The sequence below is a fragment of the Aptenodytes forsteri genome, unplaced genomic scaffold, assembly GCF_000699145.1.
Source record: "Aptenodytes forsteri isolate BGI_AS27 unplaced genomic scaffold, ASM69914v1 Scaffold53, whole genome shotgun sequence".
Classification (NCBI taxonomy): domain Eukaryota; kingdom Metazoa; phylum Chordata; class Aves; order Sphenisciformes; family Spheniscidae; genus Aptenodytes; species Aptenodytes forsteri.
This window is the reverse complement of record NW_008795909.1, coordinates 9,795,326-9,818,928: the sequence shown is the minus strand read 5'-3', so window position 1 is coordinate 9,818,928 and position 23,603 is coordinate 9,795,326. Positions and strand designations below refer to the sequence as shown.

At 46.7% G+C, this 23,603-nt stretch overlaps 1 protein-coding gene across 2 annotated transcripts in view; it reads right to left on the bottom strand.

Moving 5' to 3' along the window:
* Positions 1 to 13,498: 13,498 nt before the first annotated feature.
* Positions 13,499 to 23,603, bottom strand: part of KLF15 (Kruppel like factor 15) — a 12,169-nt gene continuing 2,064 nt past the window's right edge. The window contains exons 1-3 of one of the 2 annotated variants that reach the window (XM_009284428.2): positions 22,224 to 22,308; positions 19,989 to 21,096; positions 13,499 to 13,748 (exon numbers count right to left, since the gene is read on the bottom strand). In XM_009284428.2, the coding sequence (XP_009282703.1) occupies positions 13,580 to 13,748; positions 19,989 to 21,031 (1,212 nt within the window). In that variant the 5' untranslated portion in view covers positions 21,032 to 21,096; positions 22,224 to 22,308 and the 3' untranslated portion in view covers positions 13,499 to 13,579. Of the gene's footprint in view, positions 13,749 to 19,988; positions 21,097 to 22,223; positions 22,309 to 23,603 lie in introns of those variants that run through there. The other variant, XM_009284427.2, reaches the window with a different exon arrangement.

The following is a 23,603-nucleotide window of genomic DNA, read 5'->3' as shown; positions in this document are numbered from 1 at the left end:
CTTCCTCCTGCGCCTCCTTCATCCTTTACCCCCAGTATTACATCTCTGCCAGTAAGTGACCATGACTCCAACCAGGAAAGGTTTGCCTTGAATCACCTCTACATTGATGCTGTGAAAGGACTGCTCTGCAAGTCAGCAGAGATATTTCTGCAGGGGTAAGGATTAGAGCATGCACTGAGCCATCCCGAGGAACAACCCTCCAAGCAGTAAACCCCAGAAAAAAGGGGAAAAAAAACCAAAAAAAACCCACCCCAAAAAACACAGACACCACACACCAAAGCTCAGCTTTGCTGTTGCGCTGTCTCCTGGCTGCTTTCTGAAGCAAAGCTCCAAGGAGGAAGTGCACTTGGACTTTATACGCATATGGTCAGCATGGAGGCTGGGAAGGATGCCTGCATGTCCCTTCTCTCAAATACTCCCCCCCCCGTATGATCTAACTGCAGTCTGCAGATCTGCAGCTGTCAGAGAGTCGGCTCTTTCTGTGCTTGGTAATCTGAGGCTCTGCAAGCAAGCAGTAGCTGCTCGCCTCGCCTGCCTTCCTAAGGCAACACTTGCTCAGCGAACACAAATATGTTTACTGTGGAAACTTTGTACTTGCCTTACTGCCCTTGCTCTTTGCCAGGTGTTTTTCTTTTTATACACACAGGAGACGCAGAGCCATGTTCTAATACAGAAGTATAGGTTCATGTGCATGTGTTTATTAATAAACAGGTGGGCAAATCTATTTGCTTACTGCCTCATTTGAGTGATTTATTTAGTTATTTTTAGACCTGTTAGACATACAGACTCAAAGCAGCAACAGCAGGGCCTGGCTATTGTAATATAATGAAGCTACATTCACAGACTGTTTTTTCCAGAGAGAAAAAAAAGGAGGATATGTAGCTATAAGGGCACCCAGCACCAGTCAGCCCTTTTCTCCTCACACCAGTTTCAAGCTGGTGTCATTATTGACTTCCATGATGTTGCCTTGGGGATAAGTTGGCAAGAAATTCAGTGTCCAGGTAGACCAGGACCCCCTCTAAGGGCTGCAGTACAGAATCATGCTTAAGCATCCTGATAGTACAAAAATATGCTGCTCTAAGCAATGCTATCTATGGGAATATATACACACACACACGTGTAAGAAATAATGTTTTTCTCTTCTGATATTAAAAAAGGAGCTTGAGATACTGCTTTCATAGCCCCAGCTTCAGGGGAGATCAGAAACAGACTGCGTAGCAAGGCATACAATGCAGAAGGGAATGAGAAGTTGGTGCCAATGTTAGACAAGGGGCTACAGCCCCTAGTATCTCCCCTTCTTCACCCACAGGAAACCTGAGACATGCTGGGCATGCAGCCCAAACCAACCCTGATCCCACTGAGATCAGGCTGCTTAGGGATTCTCCCAGCCAAAAATCACCTTAAAAAACCCACTAATGTCATTCGCAAGTGAAAGAAGATAAAATGCAAAACCTCCTTTCCTCAGAGGACTGCTTTCACTTCCTGAGGACACAGTCCTACCCAGATCCATGAGGACACACCACAAGGAGGGGACCTAACACAGCACAGCCAGACAAGAGGCGGCTCACAAAATGGGCCACAAAGCAAGAGCTCGTAAACAGTTACGGGTCAGCCAGGGTCCCCCAAAAGGTTTTGCTCCGACAAGACTGTTCTTGCTGGTTCCTAGGCCCTGTCTCCCTCTGAAAATTGCACAGGGCCTCCCCGAGGTGGCTGCCATGGGTTTCATACCCCTCTTGGGATGCAGACACAGCTGAACAGGCACTTTCACTGTTCCTAGCATCCTCCCACTACCCTGTTGCAATAAGCAGAGTTGATTGTCGACTTCAGCCAAATAAGCAAGCATAAATGCCAGTAAGAGAAAACATTGCATACATCCCTCATCTGGAAATTATTGTTGTTTGTATTTATGTTCCCACATGTTGTCAGGGTAATGTCTGGGCTCAAGCCCACATGTGGAACAATCTGGACTGTGCCCTGTACTAGGAAACTCTCTAGCTCAGAGGCTAAACTGCATTTGCTCCTCCTTGCCTCCTGAAAAACAGCCTGTATGCTTGCCTTTATGGTTCAGAGCACAGCCTCTTTTATCCAGAGTAGAGGAAAATAAAGACTTGACAAGAGGTTTATTTTTACACTAGGACACTGAGCAGGAGGAAGCCCTCTCTTCTGTGCCAGGAGAAGAAAAAGAACAACAGGTCCAGAAAGGAGCACGATCCCCTGAGTCACACTTTGTGGCACAGCCTAGGCCCAGCCACCTGAACCAAACCAGGGACCTATCCTACATCCCCCTGAGCAAGGCCAAACACAACCAGGACCCTAAGCTCAGACACCTCAGTTAGGGAGCACCTCAGCTTCCTCCCAGCCAAGCACAATTCATCACTGCCTGGGCTTAAACACCAGCAAACAGTCTTTAGCCACCAGCCTTAAGACCCTTTCACCCCTGAATGGACTCTCCTCAAAAAAAAAAAACCCAAACCAAAAGATTCAACCATGTCAATCACAGCCTCCCCAAGATAGTACCTGCTGAAGGTTCATTCCTCAAAGCATCTCACTTACACAGGCCAGCTGCTCCTTACTGTAGTCTCCCTCCTTGATCGTTCCCTGGAGGTAACTACACCATCCCACCTACTCACCTGAGCTCCTCCTCTTATGGGAGCCTGGAGATGCCCTCAGCTGAGAACTCTGATTAGCCCCAGACCCAGGTGAGACTCCCTGTTCCCTCCCAGATCAACCCAGCAAGCAAAGTCGTTAACCCTGAGTGGGAAGGCTGCTTGAGTACAAACTGAGAAGGAAGCCATGGCTCTGACAAATTCAGTAAGACTTTGGCCTTCGCTGACAGAGCTGAGACTAAACCTGGGCGAGAGCCCTTTTTTTTGTCTTGGTCTCTGCACCCAGAGCCTGAACAGGAGAGGTTCCAAATCCATGTGCTGCTTATCAACCTGGCAGCCACAGGCTCGCAGATTAAACGTGAGGCAGGACGTCAAAAGTTGTAAATCATGTTTCCACCTCTGCCAAGGAGGTCCACCTCTGTCCTTGGGCCCATCCAAAAAATTAGGGGAGCTAATACCTCTGCATTGCCTCAACAATACCGCTGATCAGAGAAAGCAAAGCATGGTGAAGAATGACTGAGCTTAGGAATGACTGAGAATATGACCTTGAAGATCTAAGCATCTTCTCTCTGCTAGAGTTTTTCTCTTTTCCCTCATGATGGTTGCTATCACATTGCAACACTAATCAGAAATATCATTCTGTTGTTGCTGCCTCCACTTGAAGGCCCTAAAGACTTTAGTTGTCTTCTCTTCAGTGTCGCACTTTTCCCAGAGTACACAAATGGCCTTGAGATGGTCTTCATGGGTTGAGTCTGTGTGCTGATGCCAGGCAAGGGGAACAGCAAATGGCTTTTATCATATGGTTGCATTTAGAGGTTGCAGCCATGGGACTCTGAGGCAGATATTTTCCAAAGACAAGCAGGAAACAGTGGACATTGTCCCATGAAAATATCTACAAACACGAAAGAAGTCTGTTCCAGTGAGCTGTTCATGCTTTGGTCATAAAAATCACATTTCTGGGGTTGCTGAAAAGTGAAGGAAAAGTCAACTTCAAAGAGAACTGCTGAGGTTTGAACAAAACCACATAATTCTTGAAATTTGCATTTGACAAAAAAAAAAGGCATAAAAATCTCTTACAAAAACTGAAAAAATCTGAAATTCATTTGACAGAAAAGCTTGACTGGTGGAAGACCTTCAACTAGAAAGAGAGAGGAGGTGCCGACAGCAGACAAGTGGGTTACGGAGAGCCCTCCACTGCCTTCGCACCCTGTTGTTCCAGGGCTCCTCTGTTAACGTAGCCACAGATGTGGCCTCATGAGAGGTCTTCAAGGACAAACTAAGAGAAGATTCCACTCCTCGTTCTCTCTGCATAGCTGTGTGACCACAGCGAGTCCCCGAATAGCACTTCACTTAAATAAACCCCCAGCTGGCTGCAATGTTTTGCACTAGAAACTTTATTTGTCTTTAACATTAGCTCATCAATAGAGTCTTTCTGGTAAAATCACAACATCCTCAGTTCACAAGAGGAGCCTCCGTGGAAAGAAAACGAGGAAGAAGGAGCATCACTTCAAAACACCCAACACTGGCAGGTCCAGGCATCACACAGCCGCAGCGAAGGACCAATCCAGCAGTTCTGGGAACTGAACTAGCACAGCCAGCATCCCCAGTGACTGCCTACCACCGCATTAACAATTCTGCTGTCTCTCTTGCTCCCTTGCTCTCTCACATTTTCTGGTGAACACTTTCAATTTTCTCCTAATGAAAACGAATTTTTTTTTCTGGGCAGCCCCAAATGTGCTTTATTTGTCCTGTGCATCTTGTTAGACTGCCAGCTGACTCAGGCTATCTCTTGCTCTGCAAATATACTGCATCTATGACACACAGACTCTATTTGCAAGGTTTCTCTGTGGGTTACATATACCTACTTAGTCACTATAAGGCAGGTAGAAACCTCTCTCTCAACAGCACATCGCTCTAGCTAGTGACTAGTTATTTGTTGATCCAATAAACTGCCTTGAAAGTAATAATTAGAACTTATCACAACAAAGAGTAGAGTTTATTAAATCCCACACAAATTATCTAGTTGCAGAAGTTGAATAAAAGATCAGAATAAACAGCAGAGATTACATTGGACTAGATCTTCTGTACTAACTTTCAAAATGGGCACTCTTATGCAATCTAAAATATTTGTGTTAATAGATAACAGCTAGTGCATCAGCAGCCGGTCATTTTCTTTAAAACAAATGTGTTTGAGAAGAGTAAGCAGAAAGTATCAAAGTTAAGGAAGGAAAGATTGTAGGTAGATGTATAGGAAGGTACTGCAAGGTGCAAATTGGATTTTAGTGCAAGGAAACCTCTGAGGGTGCAAATCAGCCTCCTTTTGATCAGACCATAAGGGTGAAGTCTTAAGCAGCATGGAAGTGCTTTATGAGGTGGATAAAGGGGGGGGGGGGGGAAATTCAAGCTGAACTTGTTGCTATTTACTCTGGGAGCCAGCATGGTCCCCACAGAAGATGAAGAACATGAACCCATCTGCAGAGGTCACCGAGGGCCATTGCAAGGACTCCAAAAGTCACAAGCAGGTATAGCCAAGTTGTTTCCCTACTGCTCCCCAGGTCCTGCAGCAGCTGCGAGGGCCACAGCACACCTGTGCCAACATCCCTCATGCCACATCAGCAAAATGAACACATTTGTCATTCCTTGTGCTTGACCTTATGCAGGTCTTAAGCGTATCCAGAGGGCTAAAAAGCATCCCCACTTCTCCCCCAGTGTGCTTCAATTAATTGCATCTATACATCAGTGTGTACACGTCTCAAAATCACATCAAATGATTAAGCTGTGATTAACGCCTGGGTCTGAGAAGGAATTGGTACATTTGGGTTTGCTCTACAGCTCTGCCACAAGCTCCCCAAGAACTATTAGTCAAATAATTTAAATGCTTTTTCTGACTGCACAATGAAGGTGACAACTACTCTTCAGGGCGCTTGAAAGGCTTAATTCCCCACTGGGAAGCATGTTCTGCTCCTCAGCTGTAAGATGCTGGAGAAGTACCAAATATTATTATTAATTTAGAACAGCTAATTTGTTTCACTGAGATTAGCATGAAAATGCAGGAGCAAAGCAAGAAAGGTGGCTCCAGCTCTCCCTGGATTCACAGTCCTCCACCCACCAGGGATCTGTCACAGGGTATCAGGTAACTCTCATGAAGTCATCAGGACCAATTCTAATTTGCTAATCATTCCTTTAAGCATGACACAGATTGATTCGCATTAAACTTTCATGGGTGTCACTGATCTCACGCACAAGCCTGGATTATCTACCAGGCAGTGCCAGTGATACCGAGTGAGGGGTAAGCGCTCAGGCAACCCGACAGTGCTTCAGAAGGGCTGTTGCGAGCTTCGGTGCCGAAGAAAATCCACGCGCTTTTGAAGGCAAGTGTGTTACTAATGTGTATTTAGCAGTTGTTGGAATACCCTGTGAGGGGACTAAAGGTCCCAGGTGGCAGGTAAATGAACACCCTCCAGTTGTGCCATTAATTCCTAGGGAGCAAGAGGGAGAGTTTACCAGCAAACTTCTCAACTGTAACTAACTCGATTTTCTGAGGGAGGACAGATCGCTCGTCACCCACACTCCCCTTCCGGCCAAAGCTGACCTTCCCCAGGAGCATCTGCTACTTCCAGAAGGGACGAGCCCGTACCAGAGGCCATTTCCACATCAGCCGAGGCAGAGAGGTCTCATTTACAGCAAGGGGCTCCCCACATCAGCCCTGCCCCGGGACGCCCGCATCCACATCTCAGCTCCGTGGTGCCACAGTGTCCTGGTCAGACATGTGAACTGGCACAGCGGAGCCAAGGTCCAGCACAAGTGCCAGTCCATGAGACTGCTTGCTACGACGCTGCCGCCGTCAGCGCAGCCTGTTTTTCCAGCCGCTCTGGCTGCAGGACAGCCATTCTGACATAATGAAATTTCCAAGCCCTTTGCCCTCCCTGATGCATTATCTGCCACTAGGGACGCCCAGTCTGAATGAAACTAGCTCCAGCCAACTCTCTCAGGTCCAGGACATGTTGTCCACAGAAAAACAACGCACACCAGAGAAACAAAAGTGAGAGACTACCTGGCTGCCGTTTATAGACTTCTCAGAAAAAGTCAGCAGTCAACAGCCAAACATGAACATTCACGTCACTCCTTCACTTACGGAAGGCGAGTTTACTAAATGCCTGGACTCTTTTCAGCCCAATAGCCTGATCCCTGTATTTGCAACCATAATGTTGGAATAACTAGCAGGGCTTAAGCTAGTGCCCGCTGGACTCACTAGGAGAGGCAGATGCCAGAGGCTTTTTTAGATACAGAATAGTAATTCTTTGTACCTTTCTTTTTGTGGGTTGCTGGACTCCACCCTCAGTCACATGCAAAACAATTCCTGGATAGATGTTTCCACTGAAGATCTCAGAGTGCCTTGTAATTATTGAGGTTCCTGTATCTGGGTCATATGGATAAATAATATTTCTGCTTTGGGAAGTGCTAAGACTCACTCGAGGCCACTCCAAGAATTAGCTACAGAGTCAGGAGCAGAAAAGCGGTATCCTTATACAAGGAAGGAGCCTGAAGGACTGACAGCGAGCAATCCCAGCCCCTTCTCTTTATGTCTGCCAACTGTCTAAGGCATGACCTATGACTACCATTCACTAAGCCCCCTGCCATAAAGCTGCCGTTGCCCCAGAGCACTTCACACCAGGTGCTCTGACGCTGGCTACTAGCTCAGACCACCCTCCTCCTGCACAACAAGCAGAGCCCTTTCTGCAAAAAGAGCCTGTTACTCTCTTTGTGCCAGAAAAGACAGAACAGTGCCTGTTACACCATAACTTGCTTTAGTTTCTGTTTTCCTTCCTCCGCTCCCTTCCAGAGAACTATAGGCCACATTCACCTCAATTTTCTCTCCCTTTCAGGATGGTTAGGACTCCACCATGAGCAGGGGAAGAGTTACCAGACATGCACCAGTGTGAGCAAGAGGAGAGCTGGCTTTCCCAGCAGTTGTTTGTCATTCGTGTATTTCACTCCCATTCCACCTAACACCTTGGCTTGCTGCGCTCAGCAGAGATGCAAACACTGCCCTCTGCTCGTGATGGCCAGAGCCTTGTCAGATGTTGCTCTGAACCGCAGGATGCTTAAATAGCAAGCTGGGGCTCAGCAAGGTGCTGGCCAAGGCATACACACTCCATGGGGCAGGATAGGTGAGCTGATGAAAGCTCTCCACAGCAGACTTCTCCAAGGGCTAAGAAGTTCATCCAGCCTTAGCTCTGTAGATCAAGTACTTACATGGGTTTTGAGTCAGCCTAACCACAAAACCATTAGAAAAGTGATAATCGGGTAGGGAACACAGCAAGAGATGAAGGATGTGTTCCAGCTCCAGCTGGAGGAAGACCTGCACTGAGCTGGCAGAGCAGTTAAAAGCTCAGACCTGTAAAAAGCTGAGCACTGAGGAGCTACAAACCTCATGATATAGGATCATTTGACCAAAAGAGTCATTAAATCCCATCCCTCTAGCTGTATGCAAACACACACTAGATGTTAAGGCTGGAAGATTCTTCACAATATCTATTTTTCACACACCACACACCTTCAAACACACCCACCCCCCAAAAAAAGGCAAGAATAAAACTAAAACCTGTGGGATAAGAGATTGAAAGCCACAAAAACACACGTCCCAGAAGAAACAAGCAAAGAAAGCCAAGGACCCACCAGGATCTGCAGTCCCTGCCTTAGCTGGGAAATTTTTTCCCTGGATAAGCCATGGCGGTCACTGTCCTTGGCTTGAGCTGAAGTCAGTGGGAGCTTAGCACAACTCATTCTTTAAAAGCAATGTCTCTGAATAACAAGCAAGCAAAGCATGGCAATCACTGAACCGAGTGAATAACGGGCTTCATAGGTGCTGTCAAAAGGGGAGAAGGAAAATCCCAGCTGGCTCCAAACAGCTTTCTATGTGTGTTGGCAGGTCCTTGGTATTGCTGCCAGACAGGGAGGGCAGGTCCGAGCTGAGAGCCCGTGGTACAGCACATCCAGGCTTACATAAACCAAGGGGCCCGGGGTAATCATTAACACTGGCTTATTGCCACTGGCTTTGTGCTGGAGTCACCTGGTTGTTTGGATTAAATGTATAGTGGCCATTTAGACAAGGAGAAGTCTCCTGGCACAAGGATTTAAGTGGAAACAACCCCCTGGGGATGGTGGGAAGCAGGGGACTGTTGTAAACAGCGCAGGTCTAAACGCAAGCACTCCTCCAGAGAGCCATATTTGCCACCTTTCATCACACCACGCTGCTTGATGGGCTGGTTTGCTTTCCGTAGGAGTGCAGCTCCCTGAGCTCCCTCCCAAACTGTCAGGGGGAAAAGCCCCCACATAACACAGGTCAGGGGAGCAGGACCCTTCTTGGGGAGTTTTACCTTGGTGACTCCCAAGTGCAACACAGCAGCAAGCTCTCCTTGGCATCCTTTCCAAAAGTTATCAGTGCAGCCTGACTTTATCTAATGCCCCGTCTTTACCTTTCTTTGCTTATCTGATGTCTCACTTACGTGTCCTGTTACTCTTTGCCTTCTATAACCCGCTGTGTGTTATTGACATGTGGTCTGTGCCACTGTCTGGGGCAAAGGAGATTTGGGACTTCTTCGTTCTGTTCCCATTTCCCCTCTGCGTTGCTCTGTGGTCTCAGACACATCACTCCACTGCTCTGTGTTTAGCCATGGGTCACAGAAGTCGAGTCACCTTACAGAAATATCACTTTACTCTTATTCCTTATGCTTAGTCCTTACCTCGAGTACAACCTTCCCAGCTGATGGCTCCTCACCTCTTGTAACACTATTCCTTCACCACTAGCTCTGATGAAGAGAGTATAAACAGACAGAAATTGCCAGTAAAACCTTTTAGAAACATACAGAGATCTCGCAAGTGTTAGGAACCAGATCATGATCATTATGTGAAGGCTCTAACACTGCACACGTGTCCATTCACACCTCAGAAACCCAATTATAGATGTTTTAAGTCAATGAGACTTAGGCACATGTATAACGATGCCATGCTGTGCTTTGCCATGCACAGTTGCTGAAGCAGGGACATAATACACTTATCTACAGTTGTGGCATCAAAGCACTTAAATATATATTTATCTTCAGGTGGGTAAAGAATAATCAGGCTTAAGGCAATGCCACATTTTTCTCATGAATCAGCAAGGCCCAGGCAGGCCAGTAATTCCACATAAAACAAACATCAAAATCTCTTTTGGAAATTTCTACTTTTTTGTTGCAAACCTCTGAAAACGTCTTAATTTTCATGCAGAACTAACTCTCCTTTCACAGCAAACATGGCCCTACTCTTTTGAGCAAAATGTTGCAATTTGTACATAAACTTAAATTTCCTTACAGGTATGAGCCAGAAAAACCCACACAATCCACACTCAGAAACCGTACTTAAAACAGAAAAGAAAAAAGAAAAAAAAAAGGAAAGAGAGAATAGGCGTTTCATGGAAAATACTCCAGGCTAAAACATAGCTTAGATCGTAGATTTCTGCACTGCTGTGCTCCAGCAGCAGGTATTTTGCATCACTCCACTTCAGCTTTAAGTATTGCCTCTTGCAGAAAAATAACAACTTCTGCCCCGAGTGTCTTGCAGGGTGAATTGCCCAACATTACAGCAATATCAGAACTCCAGATGAGATGGGGAGGAGACTGAGACGCTGGTTAAAATAAAGCAGCTGGTTTAATGCATGATGTTGATAGGGTGAGAACAGAAGGGAATCGGAGCTCTTCTTGGTGCAGGCTTGCTAATTAAAGTGTGTATGTGACTAGCACTCTTAAAACAGCTGTCCTTAGGACTCTGGTCTTGAAGTTACATCTCGGGAGGTAACAACAGCCTGGAGTGAACAGAACTTAGTCTGCCTCATCCCTCGGTCCTCTTGCCAGACTCACAGGGGTTCTCTGGGAAAAATAATCAGGGGTCTGGAGAACCCTGGCTCATCAGCTGGCATTTTTGGTGGCTGTTCTTCAGGGAGAGACTTTAATCCCTAAGTGCCCATTCATCTCAGAGCGATTCTTGCTGGAAGAAGATCTGGACCCACTGCACCATTGCTCCCATGGAGACTCAGAAGTGATTTTAACACCAGTAATGTTGCTGGTTTCTTCTTCCAGTGGAGGCCAAGCAACCAAAAGCACAGTGCAAGAGATGTCCTGGCTTGCAGATCACAAGAGCATCATGTTCATGCCCCTGTTGTTATGAATGGGAAGCAATGGTTGTTGCAGAACGGGGCGTCTTCTCCTCAGGCCTGAGGCATGCTTCGTACCACAGATCCTTCACATCACTCTTTCAGACGTGGGATTTACAGAAGAGTGCCTTGGGACTTCACTTTACAACTGAAGTGCCTTGGGACCAAGACCTTCTCTGTGCCAGGCCTTTCTTTCACAATCTAATCCTGTGACTACTAGTCTTATTGCTTGCTCCTTCCATCCAAGGATCACACAAATGTAAATTAAGTCCCACAGTATCACTATGATGCATTATTATCCCCATTTTACAAGAAAGGGAACTGCAACACATGGCAATTGAGTCCTTTGTCCTGGGTCACACAGTAGTCACTGTCATGGTCTCGAGTAGACTCTGAAGTCCTTCCTCCTTCACACAAACCACTAGAGCTTGAATTTCCTCAAAACCTGCTTGCTCTAATTTATTAACCACAGTTTTACTGCAGCTGCAGACCTGTTCCACAGTGGTCAGAAACCACAGAAGGCATTTGGGGTCCCAAGCGTGGCTGCCAGGCGAGGCGTGAGGGCTCCGGCGAAGGGAGAGCTGAAACATCTTGCGCCTCCCAAGAACTTTCTGAGATGAGAAAAACTTCTGAAGACAACTTCAGATCTGTTTCATCATCTCCCTGTTACCCAGCACCTGAAAAGTTACATCCAGGTGAATCAAAATTTCAAGCGCTATTGTCCTGATTACAGAACTGGCTACAAAGAAAATTAATGAATAATAATTTCAAGAAGGGATTTAAAATTTCCATTTTCATTTTATTGTCAAAGTAAATATATTTTTATGAAGAACAAAAGAAAATATACAGAATTGTAACTTATGTACACTGGCTTTATAGGTATTTTTGTTTCCAATTTACACAAATTTTGATACGTTATTAAAAGATATTTTATATAGATATGCATCTATGTACAGTTTTATTTACATACATTCATAGGATGTGATATAAACCAGTCAATAGATGATAGTTCATTTATATTAATTTCTAGAGGACAAAAGGAATGCATTCGCTTTAGCTAGACCTGCTGTTCTTGCACAGTGCGGGCTCCTGCTCTGCCTAGTGCTAGAATCGCAGTTTCCTATTTCCCATTTTGCCAACAAAAAGACAAACAGATGCCATCTGCGAATGGAAAAGAAATGCAACATCCATTATAAAATCGTTCCTAATTACTGAATTCTATTTTCTTCTAAAGCTTCTTACAATCGCCAGAGTTCAAAAGGAAAAACAAAACAAGAAGAAACACAAACAAAATCACTTGCCTGTTACCATCTGATTATTTGTTTAAATTCCCTTCTTAGCCAGCTACCACACAAATTTGTTTCTTTTGGCTACTGTTCTCACCCATTCGCCCACCCCAGCTGCATGGAGCTCTGACATGGCTGTCAGTAAGTAGAGGATTAGCACTGAAGATCACCCTTGGACAGAAGATCTTGCGGTGTTGTCCCACCAGGCCACGATGCCTCCCACCCTCCCCTGGGTACAGGTACATCCTAGAAGACCCTGCCGGCCAGCGGACAAACATAGACGTAGCTCCAACCAGCGAGGCGTTGACTTGCAGTGGATGCTCGGGACGCCTGGTGCTCACCAGGACCATCGGGCACCTCCGGGGCTGGTGCTTTGGTTTCTCCCCCAAGATCACACAAGAGCACAGGAGCAGAGACAGGAACAGAGCTCAGCCGTTCTCACAAACGGCTTCCTGCTGCTTTACGTGCTAGACAACAGCTCTTCTGCTAAAGACAGTGGATGCTGCAAACCAGAGTCAAAGGAAAGCAGCGTTTCCTTCGACGCATGAGCATCCTTTCACTCCCATGGCAGCACAGGACAGGAGAAGCATTCACACAGTACGCGCTCAGCCACACCAAGAGGCTCCACTCCAAGCCATTTCATCCAGCCTGAGCTTCAGGGTTTGCTTGGGATATGCCTTTGCTTAAATATATATGTATGTATGAATATATATACATAAATATTTATATATAGCCCTAGCCAAGGAAAAGGTAAATGTGAGCCGGAGAAATCAGAGAAGCGCGGAGGCGCATTCCAGTGCTCTCCATGCCTTGCCTCCCCCTGTCCCCGACTCCCACTGTTCCTCCTCCTATGGCCAGCCCCTACAAATCCTTGGCTCAGGCGACCCAAAAACAAAGGAGTTGTTTTCATTTCAAAAGGAATTTGCTGTTTCCAAACTGGACAAATAGAGCAGCTTAATAAAAACTCACAATGAATGGCCTGTACATGAGCAAAGCCCTCAGGAATGCCAGGGCTATAATTAACTAGCAGCAAGCAACTCTTACATTTTCCTGTGCAGCAGAAAACAGCTAAAAATAAAACACTGTAATTTCCAAAAGAAGCAGCAGCAAAGGAGGGAAAGATAGAAGGAAAGGAAAATAACATCCTTAAAAAAAAAAAAAAAGACAAAAAGGAAGAAGCACCCCCCCCTCCCCTGACCCAAAAAGAACTTCATTCTCAAATCATGTTTAAAGGACATGGGACACTCAGACATGGTGGTATCAAGTAACAGCATTGACTGTTCTGTGGAGACAAATAAATTATCACTAGAAATATAGTGAGCAAAGTGCTGTCATCGGCTGTTGTAGGAAGGAAGGACATGGGACACTCAGAGTGGTATCAAGAAACAGCATTGACTGTTCTGTGGAGACAAATAAATTATCACTAGAAATATATGAGCAAAGTCTGTCATCGGCTGTTGTAGGATGGCTGGGCGGGAAGGGGAAAGCAGGACTAATCAGTTCACGGAGCGGATGGAGCGGTTGCTTCGTGGGAACCGATGCACCTTGACATGTTTGGACAAGTGGTCACTTCGAGCAAACTTCTTCTCGCAGACAGGACACTGATAGGGTTTCACCCCCGAGTGGGAGCGCCTGTGCCGGGACAGCTCATCTGACCTGGAGAACCTGCAAGAGAACAGAAGTCTTTTCAGATAAATGGTTTTTTACATTGCTAAGTCTCTCACAGCGGGGAAAAAAAGTCCCCTCAGGCCACTGGGAGACTCCACTTGCAGCAAAGCCTGAACACGTGAACTGAAAGGGACACACAACAGGGCCAGCCTGGTCCCAACCGGCCATCAGCAGCAGTGATGGAAACGCAGAATTATCAACCTCATCCCATGTCAACTCTGGACTCAGAGCAATGCATGGAGGCAACGTTTGTACCAGCCTTGCCCTAAACCCAATGACATGGGTACAGCTCAACAAAAACAGCACTGCTCTTGATCCCTCTGCCCAGTCCCCTTCAAAGCCTGTCCCACAACCTCTCTCCTGCAAACCCAAGCATGGACCCTTCTCGAGCAGAGATAACAACCAACATCCCGCAGGTGAGGTCTGCTCCAAGCTCCCACTGACACAAGCACAACAGACATCCAGTAATTGCCCCTAGTTTGAGATGGACCACCGATAACAGCCAGACATAGCTACGCAGAAGCTACATGGCTTATCAGATCCAGCTGAAAACTTGGCTTTTGTACGTGCTCCTGCAGGCTAAATAAAGAGTCATTAACATCTCAGTACCAGAGATGCTCAACATCGTAACAGCTGAAATCCAGGTGGGCCCCAATGGCCATTAGCATAGTTACTTCATGGGTAAATTGAAATCAAGATTGAGCCTTTAATTACCAAAATTGTCTCCCAGAGTCATTTCAATTTTAGATATTACCCACCTTCCGTCTCCACAGAAAAATCCCCAAATAGCCACCGTGAATCCCACAGGCTTTACTGAACTCAAATCAGCTAATTCTTCGGTCTTAACAGCAGGGCTGGCTCTATTTCCAGCTTGGATGTGACTGGGAGCCACAGGGTTAATTAATAATGTCACACTAAAACAGCCCTGTCCAGATGGGTACAAAAAATTTGCTGCCTGACAAAGGGCAATAAAGTGTTTTGTTGCCAGAGCAGTAACAAAGAGCTGCACAGAAAGAGAGCTTGCAAGAAATGGTATCAGCTGTTTATTTACAATAAATAAATGAAGTCATGGCCACTAGCTGAATAAATGGGGGAAAGAACATGTAGAAAAATGTGCCCTTCTGGAGCAAAATATCACATCACCAACAGAGTGAATACGCTATTTTTATGAAAGGGGGAAAACAGGACCACTGGGCTCCTATGAATAAGTCCTTCATGCAAGAAAAATAAGTTTCCACATAAAGGTTTTAATTAGCTCTGATCTCCCGCCGCCAATTGAGGAACAGGGTGCAGGCACTGGGAAATCTGGGAATGGTTTCCTTAGTTCCTGCAGCTCCTCAGTCTGATGATGCTACCCAGAGAGCGTTCAGCCAGCACAAAGTAGACACAGATACTCGCCGTGGGTAAGGTAGGGTATGGACACATCTCTCCCAGGGGCATTTCTAGGGGAGATTCCTTCACCCGTTCTCTTGCTTTTCTCCCTTTCCTTGCTTCGGTATCCCCATGGTGAAAGAGTCAAATTCACCATTAAGAGCAACAGGCAGATACCCTAACGGAGCCATCAACCTGTTCCTTGTCTGGGACACGTCTTCTTTATAAAGGCTATGACAGAGGTTTCTCTTCACCCCTAGTACTTGCACGTTTGCTTTCTCTAGCATCCCTGCTCCTTCCAGCCATGGCTTCCCAAAACCACAGTCTGGACCTGGGAGCAGCAGGGCCAGGGATTTCTCCTGAGTCCTTAGCAGTGAGCTAGTCCCAATGCCGCATCCCTGGAGGGATGCTCTTACAGAGCTATGGATGAGTGGGACTAAGCATCTTTCTGGAGAGGGCAGGATGTTGCCTGTGCAGACTGCCTCAGCGGGACTCAGTGCTGGACAAGGAGTGGACTCATTGGCAGTGGTGGCAACCACGTCCAGAGAAAAGAGGGAACAGAGAGGGAAAAGCACCTTTGCAAAGAGCCGTCCTCTTATATACAGGTTTATCACTCAAAGGAGTAAAACCAGATGTGGCCGGGTTGCCTTGTCCCATGTTCTTGGCCATTAAGGTCACCATCTGCAACAGAAGTGCAGTAGCACATGGCTAGTCCTGCACAAGAGCTCCACTAGTGCATTTCAATGGGAATTGCATGGATGGTGGGGGAGAAAGAGGCACATGTCAGGAATGAGCAGCTCTGCTCATACCCTGGGAGCTCGGATGAGTTCATCCGATAAAAATACACTCTGCTTCATAACGATGTCCTTAGCTGAAGAGGCAGGAATGTTGCAATACTGTTCCCCAGCAGTCACGGAAAGATCAACTTACAGAGCCCACAGAAATAAACTTCGAGCTGTCGGTGTGTTTACAAAAAAACAACGCAAAGGTTAGGACAAGGAAGCCGGGAGGATCTGGTGGCCTGGCTCTGCAGTGAAATGATATTTGCAGCACGTTCTGGCACTGAGATCATCCCAAGAAAACTGCACATAATCCCCAGTGGAATGCCAAATTCAAACTAAAGAAAGGTACCTCCAAGGAACACCTCACTATCCCAAGTCACTGCCATTTCCAGAAGGATTCCTCCTTCAAAAGAAAGGTGGAGGGATCTAGGCAATCCCACAGCAACTGGAAGAGTTTCCTTCATCCTTCCATCTGGTGGGACCCCAAAGGACCTGTAACTACGTCTCCCTTGAAGACAAATCCTAGAGCTCCATGATGTTTAGGATGTGTCCTGTGTCTCCTGGCCATACGAGGACATTGCTATGTGGCTCACAGGGCAAGAAAGGTCAATAGCTTCAGCCTGATACTCCATGGTCCCTACCACAGCCACCAGCCATTGAGACTGACTCAGGCTGTACCTCTCCTCCGCAGCGGAGGGGAGGCTCTAGATTCATCCTGCCCATCCCCAAAGCACCACTACGGTAAACCAGCGCTGCTCCTGCGCACCTGCAAACCCCTTTGCACAGCACCAGCAAAAAAGGCCAATGCAAGCTGCCTGCCCTGCCCTGTCCCACACGTGGTCCTCTCCACGCTCACCCGGTCCCATACACGTTCCCAGCCACATGCATTACAAGCCTTTAAACCCTCCCTACCAAAGCAGGCAGAGTTTGTATTGCACACTGTCACCTGCAGAGCCGGCTGTGGGGAAGTGCCTCCAGCCAGAAGATGCAGCAGGGCATTTAAACGTGATCGCCTAATCCCCCGGGCCTTACAACAACTGCAGCTTTGTATGCTGCTGTGCCAGGGGAGGGAAAGCAAGAGCTTCTCCTGCTCCATGCCATAACACGGCTGCTGGGGACTGGCCCATGCTACAGCTCAGCTTTTTGGTCAGGGCTGTCTCAGGAGCAGCGCTAACCAGAGGCTGCTGTGTGCCAAAGGTATAAGCTGGCATGACACGGATCAGTGCACCGACCGGTACAGCGGGGTATCGAACGCAACGGGTCACCAGCCACTTACGAACGCCTCTCTGCAGCCTGCCGAAAACAGCTCTCACCCTGTGCCAAGGAAGGGCACAAGCAAGCAGGGTTCAGCCTCCTCCAGGGAGGTGCTTGGGGCTCTCCTACTGTCCTAGGGGTTAGCAAAAGGGTTTGCTGTGTGCACACCCCTACCTTGCTGCATTTAAAGCATGCAACTTCACCATAGCAGGGCTGCCCAGAGAGCTGGGAAAGCTTTAACCCCCAACAGCTCAGCCACGCTGTGCTAGGCAACACTTTGTTTTGTTTTCAAAATTACTATCTTCAGTGAGGTCAGATCTTAAGTGTCTTCAGTGAAAAAATAAATATGCAAGCACAAGAATGCAGGGAAAGGGGGCGGAAAGCAGAGCCCAGCAGTGTTTTAGTGCTTAAATTCATTTGAGATGATATAAAACTAGGAGCAGAGTCCAGATGCATTTGACTTCAGTCATGTGAGATCACAGCTCTCGCTGAACTTCTGGAAAAGGTAAACATGCTTTATTGATGAAAGGGGACTGAGTAATTCAGTGCTCAGTTGGGTCTGGCCCTTGATGTGGGAGCAGTGCGTAGGGGATGTGCAGCAATCTCAGGCCGGTGCTAAGTATTGTTGTGAGCGCGGGAAGCAGCTACCCAAGCGCTGCCTCTCCTGCTGGCCATAAACCTCCCTGCTCTGAGCAGAGCCTTTCCAAAGTTTGGGGGTGTTGGGGACTGGGGTACCAGCCTGGGCCATGAAATGCAAGAAGACAGACAGCAACAGAGAGTTTGAAAAGTCCTTCCAGCAGCTGTTTGTGGACAAGACACATGTTCCTCATAGCTAAGGTGGTTAATTTCTCATCCCTGTTGGGCTCCTCGTCTTTAAAAAGTTGTGGCTGGCTGAGAGTGAAAGTTCAGGGTGCTCCTGGTTGTGGGACCTGCACTTCTCTTGGCCCACCTTACACCTGCATCCTGCTTCTGATCCACACCATTCGCTGTAATGCTGGGAGAAGGCAGGCACCCTGGTGTAAATTCAATCTCCGTGCCTTACCACTTAGTATTTTCCTAAATGTTCCCCTTGGTTTTGCAGCCTGGGAAATACCAGCTCTGTAATAAGACAGACCCGGAGAAGGTCACCCACAGGCAACACTTCAGGCTCCTGATCTTGAGCCACAAAAGTCATTGGAAGCATTGGTATAAATCTCAGCATGGATCAGACAAACCCTCACGTGCCACATGCATTTGTCACATGCATTTGTCACAAAAATGAGAGTTTTGCTCACATCCCAGCACAAGGAAAGTCAACGTGACACCCAAAAGCACATTCACAAGCAGGAGGCACATCTGCTGCCTGCGCACACGTACTCTGGCAACCAAATAAAAAGGAGTGAGTGCCTCTACTGCAAGTCAGGAGCAAACCAGCCTGCAGCTTATGGGACCAATCAGCTAAATAACATGGCTTTAATTTCAGTGCATCCTGAGCAGCAAGCCACTGAGTCCGGCTCATGAGAAGTACCACCAGTACAAGAGGAAAGAAAAGCGCTGCCAGTTTGTAGAGGCACCATAAACTGTAACGGGAAAGGAAATCAGCAAAGAAGTCAATTGCATTGATCTCCTCAGTCCCGCCAAGAGGCAAACTTCAAACTGGTCCAGTTGGGAAGCAGAGGATTCAGCCCCATTCTGACCTTTTCCCTCAAACCAATCCAGCCATCTCTAACTGCTGCATGTCTCACATACTTGCATTTTTACACAACCCTCTCCTGTTACTTTTTACCTCGTCTGTTCCCCATGATCACAACCCATTTCCTCATTAGACATTGCTCGCTGAAGCTCTGCAGGATATTCTTTGAAAGAAATCCGGTTTAATTTAATACAAGGGAGTTAAGATTTTGTTTTCTCCCATCATAATTTGTGGTGCTGTATATTAACTCTTGCCAGCAGGCAGGCTAGTAATACAGCTAATTGGAAAGGGGGAGGAAGGCTTCCGTCAAAGTTTCCTTAAAATAAAAAGTTGATTTTTTTTTTTTTAACAAAGTTTTAATTTTTCAACTAGTATTAAAAATAAAAAATAAAAAAAGTCGAGATACCCTCTGCAAAATGTTTTGCTCAATCAAACCCGCAATCTTTCTTTCATTCAAGCAATGCTTAACTCCACCTCAGCCTTCTGATTATGTTGTTACATCTGACAGCTTTTTGCAACTTTGAGTGGCACCCACGCATTTCTCTGAATCAACGCAGAGAATAAAACCCAGAGCATGCCAGAGTGTCACTGCCAGCATTTCCAGGAGTGGGATGGAGTGCATTTTCAATGAAGCTGCACAGAATACTGCTCCTCTTAACCACACTCGCTTATCACAGCCCTTCAGTGATCGTGTTTAGCCCAACTGCTCCATGCAGTTGGAGCCACAGACAGCCACGCACAGTGATTCTGCCCTAAACCATCCAGTTCACTTACAGCCCTCAGCTGGTACCAGCCAAGCATCTGCTGCAGCTGGTGTGTTGCAACCAGACCAATGTGAATGCAAGGTATTGCCTGTCGTAACAAGCTTAATCTGACCCTCTTGGAATGAAACACAAATTACAATGGACTACTTTTTTTTTTTTTTTTTAAAGACACTTAAACAGCTGGTGCCAGCAGGTGATGCTCTGCTATTTAATTTATGAAAGCCCCTAGATTACCTAACAGGAAGAACAAGGTCTTAATTCTCAAACCAACCGAAAAAGTTTTGGGAACAGAAACAGTTTCTAAATTAGAGTGCAAACCTACTTGCTCTGCAAGTTAGGTCAAGTGAGCAAAAAGGGGAAGGGGAATAGGACAGCGCTGCACCCCGATACTAACCTCCATCCGCAACCCGGCCACGTGCATGCAAAAGGCTTTTCTCCTGTATGCCTCCTCAGGTGGGCTTTCAAATGGCTGCTTTTCGTGTACATCTTGGTACAACCAGGAAAAGAACATTTGTGCATTTTAATGAGTTCTGCTGCAGGGTTCTTTTGAAATTTCTGACCCATGATGATTCCCGTCTGACCCTGGATCATGCCTCCTGGCCCAATTGGCTTGGCAGCGATGGGGACGGGAGCAATGCGGACAAATTTAGAGGACAAGTTCAAATTGGACGACTGAACTATCTGAGGCACAAGGGCAAATGTCTGTCCTTGGATGTTGACTAGGAGCTGTGCAATTTTAATGTTGTCTTGTGCTGGTCCTTGGGAACTGGGGCTCGTGTTGGACTCCTGTTTGATCTGTACAGGCTGAATTTGGAGCATAACCGGTATCCCATTCTCCAGGGACATTCCTCCATTTGAAGCTTGGCCACTTTCCGTTGAGCTGCTCAACTGTTCATTTTTACTCTCTTTTAAACTAGCGCCGGGTAACATATGGTCTTTTTGCTGTAGCGAAGCAACAGAAACTTGGCTGCAAGCTCTCAAGTCCTTGGTCTCACTTTTAGGTCTTTCTTTGAGCTCCAACTCCATGTTTTCCTCCAGAAATTCCTCAATTTCCTCAAGCGTGGGCTGAAATGGTCCTGAGTCTTCCATATCCACGGCAAATTCAGGCAACCTAAAGTACTCCTCTTTCACTATCGGTTGAAGTCTCCTTTTGTCCCACCATGACGCAGCGGTGTTCCCCAAAGATGCCTGGGACAATAAGTAGTCTAAGATACTGTCCTGACTTTCTGCACTGGACGTGCTTCCATAGCTGGAGCTGAGAACCTGGGAGTCAGGGCTGGAACAAGAACAAAAGCTGGAGGAGTCGCTGTCATCTTCCGACAGGGGAGAGGGTAGCATTTGGTAGGACCTCACCCCTGCTGTCATGTCCCCAAAGTATCCAAGAGAAGATCTTGTAGATGAAAAGGATTCATCAGTAGGCAGCAAGTGATCCACCATTCCTGGGCGATCTCTTATGGATATCCCAACAGCATATACCAGGCGGCAAAAGTTCAGGTGAGAGCCTGAGTGGAGGAAAACAAAACAGCAGCAGTCAGAAGTTGGTTTAATCATTTATCTCCATGAACTAAAGCTCGTAAAGCCCTCTATCTCACAGGAAAGTCCAAAGCATCCAGTCTCACTGAGTACACATGCTGCTACACGCTTTGATACGTCTGTACCACCCCCTAAGGACTGTCAGGGCCGAAGCATTTTGCAGGATTGCACCACGTATTTGCAAAAGAATTCTTTCAGAAATCATTTCCCAACTGTGTGCACTCTAGATTTACAGCTCCCTTCCAGAATATTACTGGCAAGAGAAAATAAAATATGGGCTTTCACCTAACAGTGAAACCTAGAGCCAAAGAAGGGAATGGGGAGAAAAAAATAAAGTGTTGAAATTTTTACCACCCCAAAAAACAAATAAAAAAGTTTATTGCTGGTGGCCATAAAACGCAAATCCTTTCCTTATCTTGTAGCTTTCCACCAACCTTATTTTTAACTTCCTCAATTCCACAAATATAGGCTAATCAGCATAATGCAAGGATCAGTCTGTCAGGAGCCAAAAATATTTACTGTGCTTCAGCATTTACTAGGCGGATTTTCCCCTCCAGATGTAATGAATCAGTGTGCCAACGTCATCATCACCTGCACTGCCCTTAATAAGGCTGGCACTGCACTGAGCTAATTACCATGTCCTGGCAAGCCAGCTGGTGGCTGGTTTCACCTCATCACTCCATGCTCCTCTCTCTCTGGGTACGGAGGTCGAAGTGATCTGAACCTCGTGCCAGATGCTAAACTGGGAGGGCTTGTACAGACCCCCGGCATCTCAATCTGCCGTGACCCACGGTGGGCAGCCGTGCTCCCAGTTTCCCCCCCGTGTCGAGGCGGCGAGCAGGCAGCATCCTGCAAGCCCCTACTCACGTGAGCCATAATCCCGCTGCAACCCCACAGAGGCACAAGGGCAAAATCCATCCTTCCTAGTGCAGCCCACCGCAATGCTCGCCGACAGCAGCGACTGTCCTGCGCTTTCCCAGTTAAGCCAAGCAAACTTCCTAGAAAGGTTTCTGGGGAGGGGAAGGCAGGAGGGACATCTACGTATTTGTTTTCTTTCCCTCCCCTCCCCCAGAGGAAAAAAAAATAAATTGCTTACGGACGGAGACTATGCCTCTTAGAGAGCAAACACAGAGACCTCCGGACAGAGCGAACACTGGCCTTCAGTCATTCGCTCAAGGTGACTGATTGAAAACAGAGCTGTATATGTGCATAATAAAACAACTCTTTCTGTGGAAGGTATGTGGACTGCAGAGATAGAAGTCATTTGATCAGCCTATGAGGTTTTGTGTGTGTGTGAATTAGGAGGCATGTGACCCAGCGCGAAGGAAATGCCAGTCAATCTTGTTACACGCTGTCATTTTCCACAGGCTCTGCCGCTGCGCTTTGGATGCTTTGCCATGAATAGTCAATAGCTCCCAGTTTTGTGCAGGGAAGGGGATGGTTGTTATTGCTATTGCAGAGCATCCTTGATGCCTGATCTCCACAATTTGCCCCGTCTTTGCCTTCGCTGGAGAAAAATCAAAAGGTGTCTATGTGCTCAGTGCTGCAGCGAACGCAGCGCGAGACGTTTTACACAACACCCTTAAAGAGCTCCATCCCATTGGCAGCATCTATTAATATTTCACAGGAAACGGGGGGGGGAACGTATTTCTTAAAGATACAGCTTCCTCCTTCATACGCACATGGAGGAAATAGGGGCAGGTTGAAAGAAAGACTTAAAAGTAAGATTGCACATTTTCCTGGTATGTACGGCCTGTCAGCCAGCTATGCCTCTGAACCGATAATGAAATACCCACATGTGCCAAACACGAGGAAGTTCAAACAGAGGTTAGTGGCTCTGTTTTGTGACCTTAGCCTATAATCATTTCTTATAGTAAAAGTGAAGAGTCAGAAGAGCCAAACTATTTCTAACACACAGGACTGACTTTTTTTTTTTTCTTTTAAATCTTGCGTTGACGGAAAGTTCTTCCAGCAGAAGTCCCAGAGCTGAGCTATTCCTAGTTTTGAAACAGAAAACACAATCTGCTTCCGAGAAGTTTGTATTGGCTTCCAGTAAGAATTCACCCAAGCAGCCTGTTTCTATCTTGCACCAAAACCTGATGACTGCCTTGTGAAATATGGGGCAGAAAGGAGGACTTGCCCTCAGACGGTTTCTGATCCTCCCTCCTATGTCTGCATTGTTCCAGCTTGAACTTCTGAAGAATGGTGCTGTGAGTGAAATCTGGACTGCAATGTGTTGTTTGTTGTTTTTTTTTTCCCTAAGAAAAGCTGGCGTGCTCTGCGTGCGGGGAAAGAGCCTGCACCAAAAGCAGTTGGTAAGGTTCTTTTTTTTTTTTAAAAAAAAAAAAGTTTGAGTTTTCTTTAAATGGCTGTGAGAACTAGGAAGCCACATATCAAAATATCCATATATTCCACTGGGAATAGAACTAAACCCTAATTTGAATAAGGGCTGAAAGGAGGGGGGGGGGGGGAACCC